The 19,204-nt window shown below is 45.5% G+C and overlaps 1 protein-coding gene across 1 annotated transcript; it reads left to right on the forward strand.

Annotated features, from left to right (window-relative positions):
- Window positions 1-5,308: 5,308 nt before the first annotated feature.
- On the forward strand, window positions 5,309-18,923 carry LOC134430754 (tRNA N(3)-methylcytidine methyltransferase METTL2-like). Its single transcript, XM_063178645.1, has 9 exons — window positions 5,309-5,418; window positions 6,941-7,032; window positions 10,803-11,149; window positions 13,082-13,131; window positions 13,740-13,800; window positions 14,942-15,081; window positions 15,811-15,917; window positions 16,112-16,177; window positions 17,454-18,923. The coding sequence occupies exons 1-9, from the start codon at window positions 5,330-5,332 to the stop codon at window positions 17,603-17,605; spliced, it is 1,104 nt and encodes a 367-aa protein (XP_063034715.1). The 5' UTR covers window positions 5,309-5,329; the 3' UTR covers window positions 17,606-18,923.
- The last annotated feature ends 281 nt before the right edge of the window (window positions 18,924-19,204 follow it).

Genomic DNA, 19,204 nt, shown 5'->3' on the forward strand with positions numbered 1-19,204 from the left:
GGTGCGTTTTGTCTGATTCACAGCCCAGAAAGTGGTTTTCTTCATGTCTATGGAATTTTCTGAAATGAAACACATCTCCCCATTAATTCTAGGGAAGCAGGTCACTGTTGGAGTGCTGAAGTCCCAACACTCTCAATGGAAATCTATTTTCCAGAACAGAGTCTCCAGGAGGTACTGAAAGACATGACTGTAGATGGTGAGTACATCAGCACTTCAGGATAGTTCAGGATCTGGAACATCTGCTGGGCCGAAAACTTAAGATTTGGAGAAGAGAAGAAAGAGCTGGAATTAAAAACAAAAAGCCAAAATGTTGCATTTTCCTTGGCACAAAATCACAGAATAATTTAGGTTGTATTTTGGGCTCCCCTTCCTCAAACATATTTTCTGAGAGAATTGGGATTGTTCAGCCTGGAGAAACAAAGCTTCAGAGTGACCTCATTGTGACCTTGCACTACCTGAAGAAGCTGACAGGAAAGATGGAGAGAGACTTTTTTACAAGGGCCTAGAGTCACAGGACAAGGGAGAATGGCTTCCCACTGCCAGTGGGCAGGGTTAGATGGGATATTGGGAAGAAATTCCTCCTTGTGAGGGTGGGGAGGCCCTGACACAGAGTGCCCAGAACAGCTGTGGCTGCCCCATCCCTGGAAGAGTTCAAGGCCAGGTTGAGCAGGGCTTGGAGCAGCCTGGTTGAGTGGAAGATATCCCTGCCTATGGCAGTGGGTAGAATGAGATGGTCTTTAAGATCCCTTCCAACCCCAACCATTCCATGACTGTGGTATCTCCCCACTGACTTACTCCACCTCCCCCCACAGTCCTGGGGATGTGGCTGACACCCACAATGTTGATTCCAGCTATCCCCTTGGCCAGCAAGGAGCTGCAGGGAGCCCAGGACACACCACAGGAGGGGACTGGCATTCACCTCCTTGCTCTCTGCTCCCACATGGCCTCTCCTTCAGCTACCCAGCAACACAAACACAGGGAGGCTGCTGGGTCTCTGCAACTCTCTTTGGGTCACTCTGGCATGGGACACACCATGCACTCAGCACAGCTTAAATTCTCTCTATTTCTGCACTCCACTTCATCTTGGGTTGAATTTTTGCTTTGCATTATATGGCAGAGAGGCACAGTGTGAACTCCATGTGTCTCAGCAGTGCCACGCCTCAGCAGGGCATAAGAGAAAGGGCTGTGTCTGTATGCTTGGTGGAGCATTGAAGGAAGTGATGGGTTATGAGTGGCCATGGAAAGGTAATTTAATCTTCTTTGGCCTCAGCACCCAACCCTGCTGGGAGGGAGGGAGTTTCATTGCATTATTGTGGCTACATTACTTCAGATCCTGAGATGGAAGGAGTGGGTGAAAGGCAAAGGAGACACTATTAAAATTATTGTTATTATTAACCTCTTTTTGGCAAGTCTCTCTGTGCTGACTGCCAGCAGGCAGGGCAGTTTTCCAACACTTTCTTGCTACAAAGAGCACAACCATTGTGGACAATCTGGGCTTTGATCTGGTCACAGAGGAAACTCACTTGACCCCAGAGCCATGGGAGGTGTCAAGTCTGGATTCTGTGGATGGAGTCTCTCCAGCTGCCCTTTTGGTGTCACTCCCAAAGACTGAAATCTCCCTGGAGTGCTGGCAACACTCCCTGCTCCACTCAAACATTGCCTGGGCACTTCCCTAGGGCACAAGGGTGACACCCAGACCCGAACTCCATCCTGGGCTCCGCAGCCAGCAGGGCTCACCTGACCAGCCAGGAAAGCTGGAAGCCTTAGGACAGAGGAAGGTAAGGCTAGGTATCTACGGTCTTTTTCCTTGGAGGAAACCTAGAAATGTTTGTAAACCAACAGATTAGTTAAAAGCCTCCTGCATGCCTGTACTAGTGCTTGTCAGATGACAAGGATGTGATGTTAACATGAGGCCATTGGTCCCTTAAAATATTGCAGTGGTTCCTACCCACATGGGATAAACATGGAAGCAAGTCTCTGGTGGTGAGGGACTGGTGGCTCCTCCAGCAGTAAAGTCATCCTTCCCTGTCTCAGCAGGGTCTGATGCCTTATTTTTGTACCTCCAGGTGCCACAGAGGCATCATGATATGATGGGGATTTCTGTCCCTGGATTTAGTCCAGACTCTCATTTTTTCCCTTTTTCCAGTTTGTTTCAGATGTTCCTGGCTACAAGAGCAGAGGCCAAACTCTTCCCTTAGCAGATGGAACATAGAAAGAGTCAACCTTACCTCTTCTGGCTAATGATAAACTGCAGGGAATTGTCCTCCCTGCCAGATACCTAACCAGCAGTGTGAAAAATAGGGATGGATCCCCATGGCATAACTTGTCCAGATCTTCTCAAGGCTGCTGGGATCTCTGCTCCCTTTGAGCTCTGTGAAAGCAGGACAAAGCTCAGTCACAGCTCTAACCACTCTCCTCCTCTTCAGCCCATAGGAAAAATGACCCGGGCAGCTACAATTACCAGAGGAATCCTTCACCTCAAAGTCCTTGGGAAATGGGTGGAGTTGGCAACTCTGCCTCAGGAGAATTGTTTCAGATTATCAGGGGAGTTGCCTCTGTGGGACAGAGAGGGAAGTGCCCCTTTCTACTGGGGTATTTCTGCCTTATATTTCTGCCACAGGGGCCCCAAGATGAGATTTCCAGGAAAGCTTTTTCTCTGGTTGCATCTGCATGGCTGCCATCTGCTCTGCAAAGGCACTGCTAGAAGTGCCACCAGGGGCATGTCACACCCCTGTGCAGTTTAAACTGCCCAGGTACCAGGTCCCTCCAAAGGCACAGGTGCAGCAGCTGGTGCTGAGTGGGGCTGGGCTGTTTCACAAGCCAGTGTCTCTCACTTTTGTCTTCTGGTTGCCACCCACAGGAGCTCAGAGACAGCACCAGCCAGTGTGGATGGATAGAGACTCCTTCAAGTGCTGCAGAAAGATGCCCCCCAAAATTTGGAAAGTCACCCTGTGCCTCCCTTTCCATGCTATGAACAAAATTACAGAATCACAGAATGGTTTGTAGGGGACTTTAAAGCCCATCCAGTTCCACTCCTGCCATGGCAGGGACACCTTCCACTATCCCAGGCTGCTCCAAGCCCCAGTGTCCAGCCTGGCCTTGGGCACCGCCAGGGATCCAGGGGCCACCCCAGCTGCTCTGGGCACCCTGTGCCAGGGCAGGGTTTAATCCTTCCCAGGGAAGGATTTCTTACAATATCCCATTTAACCCTGCCCCCTGTCAGTGTGAAGTCATTCCCCCTTGTCCTGTCACTCCAGGCCCTTGTAAATAGTTGCTTTCCATCTTTTTTGGAGACTTCCCTCAGGTACTGGAAAGGGCCACATTCAAGTCACCACAGAGCTTCTCATCTGCAGGCTGAACAATCCCAACTGTCTTAGTCTTTCCTTGTACAAGAGGTGTTCTATCCTTCTGATCATCCTGGCGCCCTCCTCAATTTCTGTCCTTCCTCCTTCATCTTCCCTCCCTCTTCCCAGAAGGCCAAATAAATAAATATCTAAAAGGGTGCCAAGGAGATGGAGCTGGACTCTGCTCAGAGGTGCTGAGCAATAGAACGAGAGGCAACAGGCACAAAACTGATGCCCAGGAAGTTCCACCTGAACATGCAAAAGAACTTCATCATTGTGCAGTGACCAAGCACTGGATGAGATTGTCCAGAGGTGTCAAGCTTTCATTGTTGGAGATATTCCAGAACTGTCTGGAGGCAGTCCTGGGCAATCCATTCAAATCCTTTGAATTTGAACCCATTATACCTCGTTGTAAGAGGACAAGGGGGAATGGGTTCAATTTGAAAGAGCAGGATTTGCTGGGATGTTGGGAGGAAATTCCCCCCTGTGAGGGTGGGCAGGCCCTGGCACAGGGTGCCCAAAGTAGCTGTGGCTGCCCCTGGATTCCTGAAAGTGTCCAAGGGCAGGCTGGACAGAACCTGGATGTTAGGAATAAGAAGCTTGACTAGGCCAATATTTAAGCAGCAATCAATTTATTATTTAATAAGGTAAAGTATGAGCAATACAGCGCTCCGTACAGTGGGGGAAGTTTTCCCTCCAACTGCACACCAATAATTGATGGTTACAGGTATTTATAGGGATACTCATCAGGTTTTTTCAGCAGTTTCTATTTCCAATTCTTTTACTCATCAGCAATTTTTATTCCAAATTATTACATCACAATTCTATACGCTATTGTGATTTTAATTTCTCAGGATGTATCTCAAAGAAGTATCCCCAGATGGTGACGGTCCAGTTTCCAAAAGAAGAAAGCCTAATCCCATCTGGTGGGGTCCAGCTCCCCAAATATGTGTCCACCTTTTAATTGCAGAGACTATAAATCTCATAACAGTGATGTCCAGCTTCCCTTTGGTCGAAACCATAAACCCTTGAGGTGATGTTCATCTTCCTTTCTCAAGCTGTTTTTCTCTGCTTCAATAAATTTCCTTTATATATATTCCAAAGCGATAGTTTCAAGGATACAAGTAATGTTCTAAATTATACTTCAAAAGGTTATTATTGCAGAGCTTTTTATGGATTAAATGCAAGCAAAAAGCAACATCTTTAACACCTGAATTCTAATGCTCCTAAATCAACCAGGGTTAATTGCAAACAAAAGATAGGTTCAAAGGCCTTTTTCCATGCTTTATTTTCCTCAGTTATTATGAGAATTCGCAACTATCCCATTGTCAGTATCCACACATTTCGCATTCACAAAATACACACGTCGCCTGTTTGTACCTGATATGAACACAGCTTTGCATCTCACAGGCAATCCATTCAAATCCTTTGAATTTGAACCCATTATACCTCGTTGTAAGAGGACAAGGGGGAATGGGTTCAATTTGAAAGAGCAGGATTTGCTGGGATGTTGGGAGGAAATTCCCCCCTGTGAGGGTGGGCAGGCCCTGGCACAGGGTGCCCAAAGTAGCTGTGGCTGCCCCTGGATTCCTGAAAGTGTCCAAGGCCAGGCTGGACAGAACCTGGAGCAGCCTGCGACAGTGGAAGGTGACCCTGCCATGGCAGAGGTGGCACTGGGTGGGCTCTAAGGTCCCTTCCCACCCAAACCATTCCGGGATTCTGTGCCATGTACTCTGGAATGACCCTACTGGAGCAGCAAGGCTGGGGCAGAAGAAGCCCTGTGGTGCCCTGTCCCGTTCCGGCGCTCCCTGGAACGCGATAAATGGAGATAAACTCCCCAGAGCCATTCGCGAGCCCTTCCCCCTCACGGCACCGCCTCACCCGACCGCCCCCCCCACCCGCCCCCCACGTGACCGCCGCCCGCAGTCCTCCTTCGGGTCGGAGCGCGCGGGGTCGCTTCCGCTTCCGGCTCTGCCCGGCCCGTCATGGCGGCGCCCAGCGAGGCCGGGGAGCGGCGGCCTTTCGGGAGGCGGCTCCTCACCGACCCCTCCCGGCTTTTCCAGCACAACGCCTGGTGCGTGAGGGCTGCCGCCGCTGCCCGCTCTAGACCCCCGTGAGCCGCCCAGGGTTCTGCTGCCCTGCGGTGCCGCCCCGCGCCCGGCGGTGGGGTGGGGGTGGCCGGGGCGGGCTCGCCGTCGCCTCTCCGATTTGCGGTGTCTGTGGCCAAGCGCTGTGTAATGGGCCAGTCCCGACGTGCCCGCTCCGTCTCACGGGGCCCTGACCGCGGTGACCGCCCTCTTCTCCGGGCGCGCCTCGAGAGGCACCCTCAGGGCGCGGAGCAGGCCGGGGGAGCGGTGGAAGTGGGGCTGGCGGCCGCACAGCGACTGCGGGCTGGGCGGGGACCGGCATCCCCGAGCGGGGCACTGCTCTATGTGGCCGGTGCTGGTGTCCGGGGGTCCTGAGCACTTGGAACTGCTCCCTGCGGGGTTCTGGGCCTTGGGGACTGATTCTCTGGGGGCTCCTGAACCTTTGGGATTGGTCCTCCGAGTGTCCTGAAACTTCAGGACTGATCAGCAGAGTTCTGAGCCATTCTCAACCCCTCCTGAAGCAGTAGAATTCCTCAGGCTCCCGTGGTTGCAGCAATTGTTTTATTGCTATGGTTAATAGAGGTAAATTACCTTCTGTCAGAATATCCATAACCTGACATTCTTTCAGTAAGGTTGTGCCAAGTGTGTGCTTGGAACAGGAGCTCTTTATGTAGATGCAGAAGTTGTTTTAAGTCAGTTAAACATCCAAATTCTCCAATTTGCTGGGAACTGAAGGTATTTTGCATTTTGGGGGTAAATAGATCCGCTTTTGGTCTCTGGCTGCTCTACCATGTCAAGAATCGGCTGTGTTTAATTTGTAATTAAGTAATATTTATATGTGTCAGCCTGTCATTCCTTCTGGGACTGTTCTATACAAAAGGTATGTTACAAAAGCATATCCTTAGTTTTCCTGTGGAAATTCTTAGTAATCTGTTTTTTCACAGACTTAATATTTAAGCCTTTGTTTTGTGAGTTAAAATCAGACGACTGATTCCTTGTGAGACAAGAACTGCTTCTTGAGCCTTGTACTCTGCTTTTCATTGACTTGTTTTAATGAAAAAAGGCCAAGTGAATCACTTTAATGACTGCATAACTGTGTATGTGCATTGAAGTTATTAATAATTCTTAATGCTTTAAAGCTTCCCCTAATTTTCTCATCATTTGATTTCATTTAACAGTTACCTTCCAAATAACCCAGCTGCCTTTTCTGCTTTAACTTGAGAAAGACGATGTGGTTTTGTGCTGAGTGCTCTCATGGTTTTAGCAAGGATCTATTCTCTTTAAATTTGACTTGACTGAGCATCCAAAATGGGACAGATTTAGGATCCCTCCTGTTTGCAATTCCATGAGTTCCTTCAGGACTAGACCTGCACATGCTGACTAGGCTGTTGTGCTGGTGCTGGGCTGGAATTGGGGATCACATCTGCAGCCCTGTCCATTTGGAGGGCTCTCCAGACCTTTCTCTTTCCTACCATGCTTAGCTCTAGTTCATCTTATTTTTCACAACAGGGATAATGTGGAATGGTCAGAAGAGCAGGAAGCCAGTGCCAGGAGTAAAGTTCAAGAAAACAGCTCACAACTATTGCCACAAGACAAACAAGGTACTTTTGGAGAGTGTCCTCATGTGAGTCAGCTTTGTGCCAGGAATGGAACAGTCTGGCCAGAGCCACATCACAACATCATCAGTTCCTCTCTTCCCCCTCTCCCAGTCACTCAGAAGGCATTAACACAGCTGTGATAATGGGAAATTGAGGGGGAGGAACCTTTCTGGTCTTAATTTATCTCCCTGTGACTCTTCCACCTTCACTAGAGACTCCTGCTGGTTGGGAGGAGTCAGATTGGGTTACACTTCTCTGTCATGATGTGTATGTTAAATACTTGTTAGTGTTCATTGTCAACAAACCTCTCTTGAGTGTAGGGTTGTTGCCTCTGCTTATTTTTGCTCTTTAAACCTAACTGCTAGTACACAGTTTTTGCTGACTTGCTGTGGAGTGAGCCCTGATCCAAGCTGATTTTCTCTTTAAAGGGTCTGAGAAAGTAGTGTCCATATCTCTACAAAGAGATATTCATATCTCTACAAAGCAAACAAACCACATGAGAACAATTTAATCAGAGAAAGAAAAATTACTTTATCTTGATTGTTTATCCTCAGACAGACAGCAAAGGGATTCCAAAGTTTGAATTTTGTATGATTTAAAGGATATTTATCACTCCAAAATGCAGAGCTTACTCGTCTCTGAATCAAGCTCAAGGTGCTCAGGTCTTTGGTTAAGTCATGGTTGAAGCCATTCTGAGATGGTTAATAATGCATTTTCTCCACACCTGGTAGAGATCATCTAGTTCCTCAAATGTTGGTGAAATGGTTCTTTGGTGTGATAAGAAACTTATCTGATGATGATCTTGTTATACCCTGCTAAGCTCTAGGGTGTATCTGCTCCTTTTGTGAAAATTAAATCAAGTGTGTCACCGGTCAGATGATGCTGAGCACTACTGGAACTATTGAGACACTTCCATATAGCTTCCAGTTGTGTTCACAATAGCAAATTTAATTCAGCAAAGAGTAACCCTCCTAATTTCTTGGACTCCTAGAGGTATCCAGCAGTTTTCCATTGTGATGCCCACTGTGTTGAGCTTATTTTAAAATGTGGTTAGCATTAAAGGGTGCTGTCTGTCATGCTTTGAGAACCTATATACAACTAGGAAATTGTGGAGTAATTTGCTGTTGGAACCGTTTGTCAGAACTCCATGATATATTTTCCAGAGTGAACAATGGAGGCCAGTCAAATGTTGATGGTTGCTATTCACTGGGAAGCGTGTGGAGACAATGGGATGGCTGGAAAGTAGGGAAAGCAGCCCAGGCAAATGTGCCTGAAGGGTCTGGTAGTTTGAGAATCAGGATGTCCAAGGAGGAGAACAAAGGCAGAATATTGGTCATTATGACTGTATTATTCTGTGGACTGCTTGGAGATGTCAGGATTTGTTCTGAAGAAGGAGGGAAGCTCTGTGGCTATGTGGAACTTTTGTCTCCTGGCTGGGAAAAGAAAGAGAAAGAAATCCAAGTTTCTTGGTTTCCTTTCGAGGTTCCATGATTAGCCCCCTTGCAATTCAGGAGGTCCCTGGTTCTCTTCTGGTCTTTTTGAACAGTTACTTTTGTTTGCTCTTCTTTTGCACAGTGAAGGGGTGAGAATGGGCTTGGCTTTGGGGGTATGCTCTTATAAAGGTGAGCAGGAAGTCAGGAGTCCTTATCAGGAAAGTCTCTGAAGGAATCTGGCTTGCACACCAATGGCACTGTGAACTAATACTCCAAAAAGGGGCTGAAATAAGTGTGATGTGAACTTTTCTGGCAGGAAGCCATGGTCATATGTTTGCTTAAATCTATTTCTTGTATGATCTTTGTCAGCTGGCCCTTAATTTTTTGTATTTACATTGTTACTGATCATTTATTCAGGGCTTTGAAAACAGCAGGCTCCAAGGTAAATGAGCTTTAAATAAAGCTTCCCCACATGTAGTTTGGAGTATGACAGCTCTTCAATAGCATCCAACAGAATTTCAAACTAATGTAACAAAGGAAGAGTACAGTGTCTTCTTCACCAGTGTAATGTGGCAAAAATATGGGCAATCCAAAATGGCTGGGCTGGAATTTTGTCCCAGTGTCTCAAGTAAGCATTCCACAGCAGTCAGGCTGTCATGGAATTGTTGGAGATGAGCAGGAATCAGGATCTGTGTTTTTGTTACGTGAAAGAGTTTCAGCCTCAGAAGCCTTGCATATTCCTGCTGGTACATGGGAGAAAGAAAGTTTAGGGTAGAGTGTGCAAGGGTTTGGGTCAATAGCACTTCTTTCAGCATCAGCAGTCACTGACTCCTTCCATGCAAACAGTGAACTGACCTGGCCCTGTTCACTGTGACCTACAGTGAGATCATGGTGCAAACTTACTGCTTGTGTCTAATACCAGACATTGAAGTTTGCTTCATCTTCGTGGGTAAGAACCAGGCTTCTTAAAAGGAGAAAATCCTTGTAGTTGAGGTAAAGAGATTATTTTCTATATAGCTCTTTGTGCTGCAGGGATATATCCTACTAAAAATAGACATATGACTGATTAGTGCTTCTTTGTTAAAGCCATTTTTGTCTATATTTGGCTGAGGCTACATCTTTTTCCAGGTGTTCTGGGTTCACTTTACCATCTCACTTTGAAACAGTTTTATGTTCTTCAGGAAGACTAATAAATAAACAGCAGTTCAGCTAATAATACCCTACAGTCATTCTTATTCAGTAATGCATTTGTTGCCATCCAAAGATGGTTGAGGAGTTACTTATTATTGGCATGCAGTTGGGATTTCTGGCCATGGATGTTAATGTCTGTAGGTGATTTCAAGCACAGGATGCTATAATTAGGCATCAATTCCCAGAACAAAGAACTCATCACATTGATGAAGTCATAGAAAGTCACTTGGATTTGTAGCTTCCCGTGGAAGAAATAGTTCCCCCAGACTGTGCTTGATCTGAAATCTGGGAAAGTGTGTGGAAATAAGTTTGTAGGTGACTCAAATTTCACTCTATCGTGGCTTTGTAAGCTTTTCCAGCTCCCTGTAATACTCCTCTTTCTCCTGAAGTGAACCATTTGATGTGAAAGTGCTGCTGCCCAAATTAATTCTGTTCATCTTTAGCCTGTCCACCTTAGTTCTCCACTGGTACTTTAATGCAGTGGTCACTGTTGATTCCCCGCTTTTGTTTTAGTTCATAAATGTGTGATGCTCTGACATGCACAGAACTATGGAAAGTAAAGTTATCTGGACTGGACTCCAGAAAATGTGGAAAACATGCTGTCCTGTTACCTGCAGGATTGCATAAATTCTAACTGAGCTTCCTGCCAGGCAGGGAGAGTTGACTCATTTTTCGGTTTCTCCACCTGAAAATAAGAGCAGTGTGTTGGACAGGAGCTTTCAGCTCCAGGCAGCTCTCAGAAAATTCCTTAGGAGTTGTGCTTTACACTTAATGCCACCAGGCTCCAAATTAATTGTTCCAGTCAGCTGAACAGGTCAGTGTTAGAGATGGAAGTAAAACCTGGATTTCTTTAATCCGATCTCCTTCAAAGAGACTTTTTCTGTTGCTGACTTCCTTTAAATCCTACCAGGAGACAGAGTTTCCTCTTCTCTCTTTTCCCTTTTTAAGTCCTAACAAAGTGACTGTGAGGACATAGGCTGAGTGTTTGTGTAGGATTGCAAATTTAAATAAAGGATTTTCAGTCAGTAATGTCACTTATTAAAGTAGGTTGGTGCATAGGTGCCTGCAGTGATCCCTCACTCTTTGAACTGATTAAACCCTGAGACCTTCTGATTTGATGCCTGGTGATGTTTTTGCTTGTGTTCACAGAGGAATATGAGGTGAATGCTAAGAAATACTGGGATGACTTCTATAAAATCCACGAAAACGGCTTCTTCAAGGACAGGCACTGGCTGTTCACTGAATTTCCTGAGCTGGCACCTCACAGGAACTCAAGCCAAAATGGAGATTCTGTACATGGATTTAGTAACAAAGAAGAATCCAAAAAGGAAGGGCTGGGAAGCTGTGAAATTTGCCATTGCTCGTTGGAAACCAGGACAGAGAGACAGTTAAACCTGATAAAAAGCCCACCTGGAGGCCACACGGAGGGGTTGGCTGCACAGAAAAACAGTGATGGGCATTACCCAGGATCAGCTGCATCTTACCGTATATTAGAGGTAAGAGCTGGAAATCAAAGTCACACATCAAAGCCTCTCTTGTGTCAGTGTGACTGGGACATAAAAATGTGTGTCACTGCCAAACAGCAAGGGAGGGGATGATTGCCTTCAGTCAGTAAAATGCAAAACTTAGAGGGTAGTTTGGAACTGAACTAAATCTGTTGGGATTCTTTTGGTTCAGACTCTGAATTAGCAGAGCACAAGAACTATAAGAAGTTTACAAGTATAAAAGCCAAACTCTTGCTATCAGATGTTCAAACAAGCATTTTAAGGTCATCTTTTGAAGAAGCTGATTCTTCTACTCTGTATAAAGCTTCCCCTTCTGTCCTGATTCAGGGCAAATCTGTGAGAAAACTTACAAAGCAGTTTCTCTGGAAAGCAGATTCAAGTGGCCCCTCCCCCAACTGGTTCAGGAAAATATTTCCCAGGAGAAAAGTGGAAAAAACCTCTTTATTTAACAAGCAAAGTATTCACAGGCATAAAAAATGAATAATACTGAACCATAAAACCTCTCACTGTTCTGAAGAGATGGCACCTTCAGAAAACCCCTGTCGTGGTGTGTAGCTTGGCTCACTCAGTCTGTTATCAGTCCCTCAGTGCTGGAATGCTGCATCCTGGGCCCTGGTGGGCCACAGATGTGTGCTCCCAGTGTTCTGGGGTTTTAGCCCAGAGCAGGGTTGATCAGTTCCAAGGAAAAGAAAAACTACAGGAAAAGAAAAACCACAGTCCAGGGAACTTTGCTACCTCAGCTAGCTAATAACTAAAAGTAAAGCAGAGTTCTCTCCCACTGCCTGTCTTGCAGACAACACAATCCATGAGAAGGAACACAGAACAGAGGGAGCAAGTACAGTTTCTGCAAACAAACTGCACACTTCTTCTCTCCTCCTTTGCTCTTGGAACCAGTCTTAAAGATGCAGAACTTAACATCCAGCATAAACAGAACTGACAAGCAGGGATGCAAGCATCATATAGTCACCCTAGGACACCTTGTCATTGTCTTCTGCATGTTTGTGCTGACTCCTGTTTGCCTTGGGAGATGTGAAACAAGAATGTAAAGATGCTCTTGGGTTTGTTCCTTAGGGCCTTTGTGATAACAGGGAATCCCAAACTGATACAGGCTTTGTCCCAGAGAAGTTTGTGGCAATTTTAAGTATTGGACAGCTCACAGCTGGTTGTGACCTTTTTGCTCTGTCACCTCTAGTTGTTCACTGTAGATATTACTGGATTTGTTTAATACTTAGTATTATATGAAAGTCCTGCCCTTCCAGGGAGAGTTAGTATGAACTGTCCTGAATTTTTAAATTTAATTTGACACTGTCACGATTTCCTCAGACTACAGTGTTCTCAATGTGCATCTCCTGTCTCACCTGAGTGAGCTCTTTAACTTACAGCTGTCACTGCAAACCCCCTGTGGTGTTTTCTGCTCAGTCTGTTTCAATTTTACTGATTCTTTAAACATTCAGAGGCAAATTCCCTAAACCCAGTTGTGTGAGCCATCATCTTTTCAAATAGGAACAAGCAGAAGGAGTAATTAGAGTAAAGCAAACCTAACTTCTCCATTGCTCTGATTTTCTATGGAAGTGAATGTAACTCATCCATGGCCTTTGCCCGTGCTTCAGTGACTCATACTGGTTGTTATGCTTGGGATTCCAGCAAAAACAGCTTTCAAAAGAGTAACAATGTATAGCTTGTTATTAAGATTTTGACAAGAGCTTGCTTAGTGGTTTCCCACGCATGTAGTCCTGTTCCTCAGACCTTAACACACTCAGATCTTGCATGGACACATGGACACTTCAGAATAGTCACTGCCATTCTCAGCTTTACTAATGCATAGTTCTTCCTTACATGGCTGTAGAGAGATGATTGAAAATTATCTGCATGTACATGCTGAAGGAATTATTTTCACTGTATACATCTGCTCTGTTTATGCAGGTTGGCTGTGGGGCTGGGAATACAGTCTTCCCAATTTTACAAACCAACAAGTAAGTAGAGACAAGAGGAAATGGCTTCCCACTGCCAGAGGGCAGAGATAAATGGGATATTAGGAAGGAATTGTTCCCTTTGAGGGTGGGGAGGCCCTAGCATGGGTTGTCCAGAAAAGCTGTGGCTTCTGCATTCCTAGAAGTGTCCAAGGCCTGGTTGGACAGGGCTTGGAACACCTTGGTCTAGTGGAAGGTGTCTCTGCCCAAAGCAGGGGTGGGACTGGATGATCTTTAACGTTCCTCCAAGCCCACACCATTCTGGGATTCTGTGAAGTAATTCTCAGTAGGCTTTTACCTGCATGAGATACCAGCCTCTTAAAAACAATTGGAAAAATGTTCCATGACAAGCTCAGAGAAAAGCCAAATGCTAATGGTATCTTTGCCATCTGCAGCTTCAGGTTATTGTGTTTTGAGCTTGGAAGCCCTTGGTTTTAGATTTAAAATAAAAAGGAAGCAGTCAGTTCCATATGAAAAGAATGGACATAAAGGAGCAATGGAATCCACCAGATTTTGCACAAAAACTAAAGCCTAGGATTTCTGGGCTTTGTGCATTTGAAACACTTCTGAATTCCTCAGCATAAATGATGAGTTTCTTTGATTTATTGCAGTGACCCAGGCTTGTTCGTTTATTGCTGTGATTTTTCTACAGCAGCTGTGGATCTTGTCCAGGTAATCTCAGTGGTGACTTACGAAGATGTGGGAAGTATCTGGGGCCAATTGCCCATTAACACAAATCTATACCAGCTGCCAGTGACTCTCTGGCTGTGCTGGCAGCTTTCTGGTTTTAGCCAGCCCTGGTGCTGACCCTTGCACTGGGAAATCTGGAAAATGAGCCATCAAAGGTAGTAAAAATTAGGGAAGTAAAAGTTCTCAAAATGTCACGTTGGCAGCAAATAAGTCAGACAGATTTTCTTCCCCTGTGGTTGGCAGTACTTTTCTCAATGCAGTGTTCTTTTAGCTGAGTAACTTGAAAAAAACTCAAACCTTGAAAACATTCAGGCTATTTTTTAACAGGAACTTAAGCTGGTTTTTGTTTGTGTGTGTCACTGTCACCACAGTTCTGGGAACATGGTCTGATTTCTTCTGTACAAGCACCTGAGGAAGGATCATGTTTGTGGTGCAAGAGGTTGGAGTTTGGTCAAAGGACAAATACCACTGATAAATTTCTGGTCAAGGCAGTACTGAGAATATATGAAATATCAAATGCAATCCTGAGATGACAGGGGAGCATAGCACCACAGTCAGCATCCATTTCATCTTCTTTATGTGACACAAGCACTGTTTGTAGAGGCTTCTGCAATCTGTAGCAGCAGCTAAATCTGATTTTTTAAGGCTGTAACTTTAGGCAATCAAGTTTTATTTTTGGGGTATAGAGAATATCTGTTTGTAGATTAAATGAATATTGATTTCAGTGATGCAGAGAGGTGCCCTGCCTCACTTATGTAAAGGTTTCCAATTTATCAGTATAAATCTCTCATTTCTTACCAGTGTTAGTGGAAATTCTGACCTTAAAATTGTGATCAACCCTGGTCCAGTTTTATGGGTTTTTTTGATTGACTGTATCAAGACCAAAGCTCTTTGTAAATCTCCTGTGTGTAAATATTTTTTCACATTTCACACCTGTTCCTTGCCTGACCAAGGAATATACCTGACACAAAAGTCCAGTGAGACAGCAACAGATCTCTGGACACACCTCTTGATAATGTGAAATTTAAAATACTCCATATAATACTAATAATCCATATAGTCCAGCTTATACTGAGATCAGGGTCTGCTACTAATGTTACTTATTTCTCTCCCTCAAATACAGAATAATGCAGAATATGATTCTTCTCGCTGCTTTGCATTTGTCCATGACCTGTGCAATGACCAAAGTCCTTTTCCAATGCCAGAGGAGAGTCTTGACATTGTTATTCTTATCTTTGTCCTCTCAGCAATTCTGCCAGAGAAGTAAGTTTTAATAATTCCTTCTGATTGCAGAAGATAATTCTTCTATGACTGGAGTTCTTTAATAATCTCCTATCAAGGAAAATTAAAGTTTGTTCTGTTTGTGGTCCAGTTTTCCACAAAGCCTCAGCAAACAAAATTTGCAGGTATTTGCTGTTGTAACCAATTCTGACAGAGGACAGGGTGATCATTGCTCAGATCACTGTTCTGAGCCCCAGCCACACTGAGCACTCACTTTGGAAAGTATTCTGCTGGATTTTCAGGCTCAGAGGGTAGATTAATTTCTAACATGGGAGGCAGCAAGAAAGAAGGGTTCAGGTTCAGGAAAAATATGAGGAAAGCACTGTAGTCTTAGTGTGATAATTGTTGCAACCTACACTAGTCTCTTTTTTTGTTCCCTTTAGTTTTACTTCACAACACTTCTCTTCAAGTTCGCTTACTATTTGTTTTGCAGAAACCAGTGGAGATCCTTTTGTAATCAGGAAGAGAGAGCAGTTAATCCCTGCTGTGGCAGGATGTTATCCTTGTAGGAAAAAAAGCATAATTGGGCAATGTCAAAAAATAGAGGCCAACTAAAATGAACCCACCTGACTCTGGGAGAGCTCAGAATGCTGCTGGCTTTGGGTAGCTTTTTACATGAAGTTGAAATGTAAAAACTTTATTCCATCTTTTTGGAAGGAAAGAAACATGATTTTGCAGCTTGTTGAGTGTCCTGGTTTGTTCTTCTCTCAGAATGCAGTGCATTGTGACCAGACTGAGTCGCCTTCTGAAACCAGGGGGAATGATCTTGTTGCGAGATTACGGCCGTTATGATCTTGCCCAGCTTCGGTTTAAGAAAGGTATTTCCTTTCCCATGGGAATTCTTGCCCCATCACTAGTAGATTCTGCTTCTCTGAAGCTGTGTCTGCCCTGTTTGGAAGCAGCTCATTAATTCTGCAAAGCACAGTGTGTGCTGGAGAAGGGCCTATTGTTGGATGGCAGTTGTTGATTTTTAAGTGATCACTGGTAACTGTTTTTATCTGTCTTCTCTTAGGTCAATGTCTGTCTGATAACTTCTATGTAAGAGGTGATGGCACCAGAGTCTACTTCTTCACACAAGGTAGGAGGCCAGAAACATCCCTCTGACTCTCTTCACCACTTCTTGTCCCTGTGCCCTCCTGATTGGCCGCTAGATCTTTTCAGCCTCTTTCTTGGAGCACTGTGAAATGTTAAGTATCTCCCAATTAAACAGTGACCTGGGCTTCTCAGCTTCTGGTGCAAGCATGACATGGTCAATTTCCTTAGTGGAAAATCCTTTAAGAGGAAGACTGGTGTATTTGCTACCCGCTACCCTGGGAGGGGTGGGATTGGAGGAGCTCTCCTTGTATATTGGCTGCAGATGATGGAGAGAGATGGACACCACTTAGCAGGCCTTCCCTTAATTTTCCTGCTCTCATGTGAGGAAATCAGAAGGGTGTGGTTCAACATGGAGCTGAGGCAGCCCCTCCAGTTCAGCTGCTGCTTGGTGTTAGCAGCAATTGTTATTCTCCTGTTTATCACCAGCTGCACCTCCAGTCCCTGCACTACAGGCCTCTGAGCACAGTCAGTTCTAGAGCATTGGCACAACTGAACTGTTCCCCTCTGCACAAGTCGTGTTTGGCAGAACAAAATGAATGTTTAATGCATGTTTGGTGAACACTTCACAATGGAAAGCATCTGATAAAGAAGCACAAGCTGAAACCTGTCAGACTTTTCCTACAGAAACTCCAGACAAACCACGTGCTCTGGGAGTAAGCTCTGCTGCTCAGCAGGACTGGGGCACTGTGAGACTTACTTGTTTGGTCAGGATTATCTGCCAGTGGAATTGTTGAAGCCTCAAGGGCTCTTGGAGCTTTAATTGGGCCCCAACAGGGTGTGGGGTTGAGGGATTTTTTTTTTTTTTCCCAAATTTAACCTTAATGAATCCCATTCCCCTCCAGCCTAGGCAGCACAGATCTAACTGCCACTATTTAAAAGCATAGGTCTGATCCTGTTCTTTGCTCTTGTGGACTCTGAAATTCCTCTGGGCAAGGGGGAAGTAATAGCTCTGTCCCAGCTTGCCAGAAGATGCTCCTTAATTGCTTACTACAAGCAGTACGCTTATTTAAAACTGCTGCTGTTTCCTTTGTCAAGTCTCTAGTTCTAGATGTACTCCAAATAATTCTTTCCTTCTTTGCTAGAAGGAAAACTTGAAAAACTGTGATGTTAAACTCCCCTAGTAAAGTAGTTGTCTTGTTTGATCATTTGCCTGCTAGGGTGAGACCCTGGGTTTCCTCTGGCAGGATACTGATACCTGTGAGCAGGTATCAGTTAAAGAAAAGCTATGGTCTCCTCAGTTTCCTTCTCTTTGCTTCCAGATGAGTTAGATCATCTGTTCACCACAGCTGGGCTGGAAAAAGTCCAGAATCTGGTTGATCGGCGATTGCAAGTGAACCGTGGGAAGCAGATGACGATGTATCGGGTGTGGATCCAGTGCAAGTACTGCAAACCCAGCACCCTTCAGCCATGAGGCATGTGGACTCTGGGCTGGAGCCTCTTCATCTCCTCCTTGGTGACGTGTGTGATGCCATTCCGCACACCCATGACCTCAGTGCCTTGTACCATGCCTGGCATCACTTCAAGTGAGTTTTGCTAAGGATCAATGCCCTGAGAGTAGAGCAAGCATTTTAGATGTCATAGAATCACAGAATATACTGAGTTGGGAAGGACCTGTGAAGATCAAGTCCAACTCCTGGCCCTGCACAGGACACCCCAACAATCCCACCCTGTGCCTGAACACATTGTCCAAACACTCCTTGAGTTCTGGAAGCCTTGGGCGGTGACCCATTCCCTGAGGAACCAGTTCAGTGCCCAGCCAGCCTTTGTGGGAAGAACCTTTTCCTGATATCCAGCCTAATCCTCCCTGGACACAGCTGTAGCCATTTTCTCAAGTCCTATCCCTGGTCAGGAGAGTGAAGAGATTGGTTCCTGCCCCTCTGCTGTCCCTCAGGAGAATGTTGAAGATCCCAGTGAGGTCTGACCTCAGTCTCCTCCAGCTGAACAGACCAAGTGCCCTCAGCCAGTCCTCATATGGCTTCCCCTCAAGGCCCTTCACCATCCTCATGGCCCTTCTTTGGATGGTCTCTCATGGCCTAATGTCTTTTTTTATACTATGGTGCTCAAAACTGCCCCCAGCACTTGAGGTGGGGCTGCCCCAAAGCAGAGCAGGACAATCCCCTGCCTGACCAGGAATGCTTTACCTAACGCCCAGGACAGAGATGTCCTTCATGGTGCCAGGATGCTGCTGACTCATGTTCAACTTGTCATGGACCAGGACTCCCAAGTCCCTTCCTACAGCTGCTCTCAGCCTCATTCCCCAGTCCACCCACATATCCAGGCTTGCCCCTTCCCACATGCAGAATCCAGCACTTCCCCTGTTGAACTTCCCACAATTGGTGATGCCCATTTCTCTGATTTGTCAAGGTTTCTCTGGAGGCCCTCTCTGCCCCTGAGAGACTCGACAGCTCCTCCCAGTTCAGTGCAGACAGCAAACTTCCTAAGTATTCCTTCAAGTCCTGCATCCAGGTCATTAATGTGGATGTTGAAGAGCACAGGCTTGAGAAGGATGCCCTTTAAATGTCATGCTACTGGTCTGCATTTTAAAAATTATTTATGGTTTTAACCTAAGAGATGGTCATGGTGTCTTACAGCAGCTGAGCAAGTTGAGTAGCTACCTGCTCATCCTCTGTATTTCCACATGAAACAGGAGAGCTCTGACCTTATCTCTGTCTTGTGTACTCTTGTCTTTGCAACAAGCATACAAAGGATAAACCTGCTCTTCTCTGCAACTGCTCACTGATGTGAATCCCTTGGCCAGTTTATCTTGTGCAGCTATTTCCTAGTCATTCAGGTGTGTGCCAATCCATGAGTTAAAATACATTGATCTGAGGGCAGGAACTGAGACTATGTGAGTCTCTCTGTACCAGCTTTCCCTAGATGATTCAAGGTGTGGAGAAAGCAATGATGCTGTTCTGCCCTCATTTGTCCACAAGAATGTCCTCCCAGGGAATCAGCAAATAATAGCTCAGATGCTATAAATTACTCTCAGGCAGGGTTCAGGTTTTCAAGT

This window comes from Melospiza melodia, chromosome 30, assembly GCF_035770615.1.
Source record: "Melospiza melodia melodia isolate bMelMel2 chromosome 30, bMelMel2.pri, whole genome shotgun sequence".
In the NCBI taxonomy this organism is placed as follows: Eukaryota; Metazoa; Chordata; class Aves; order Passeriformes; family Passerellidae; genus Melospiza; species Melospiza melodia.

Bases quoted from the DNA above. Each gene is read 5' to 3' on its own strand.
- LOC134430754 (XM_063178645.1), top strand. From the start codon at position 5,330: ATGGCGGCGCCCAGCGAGGCCGGGGAGCGGCGGCCTTTCGGGAGGCGG. The intron at 15,918-16,111 runs GTATTTCCTTTC...GTCTTCTCTTAG, and splicing joins CCAGCTTCGGTTTAAGAAAG to GTCAATGTCTGTCTGATAAC. The intron at 16,178-17,453 runs GTAGGAGGCCAG...CTTTGCTTCCAG, and splicing joins AGTCTACTTCTTCACACAAG to ATGAGTTAGATCATCTGTTC.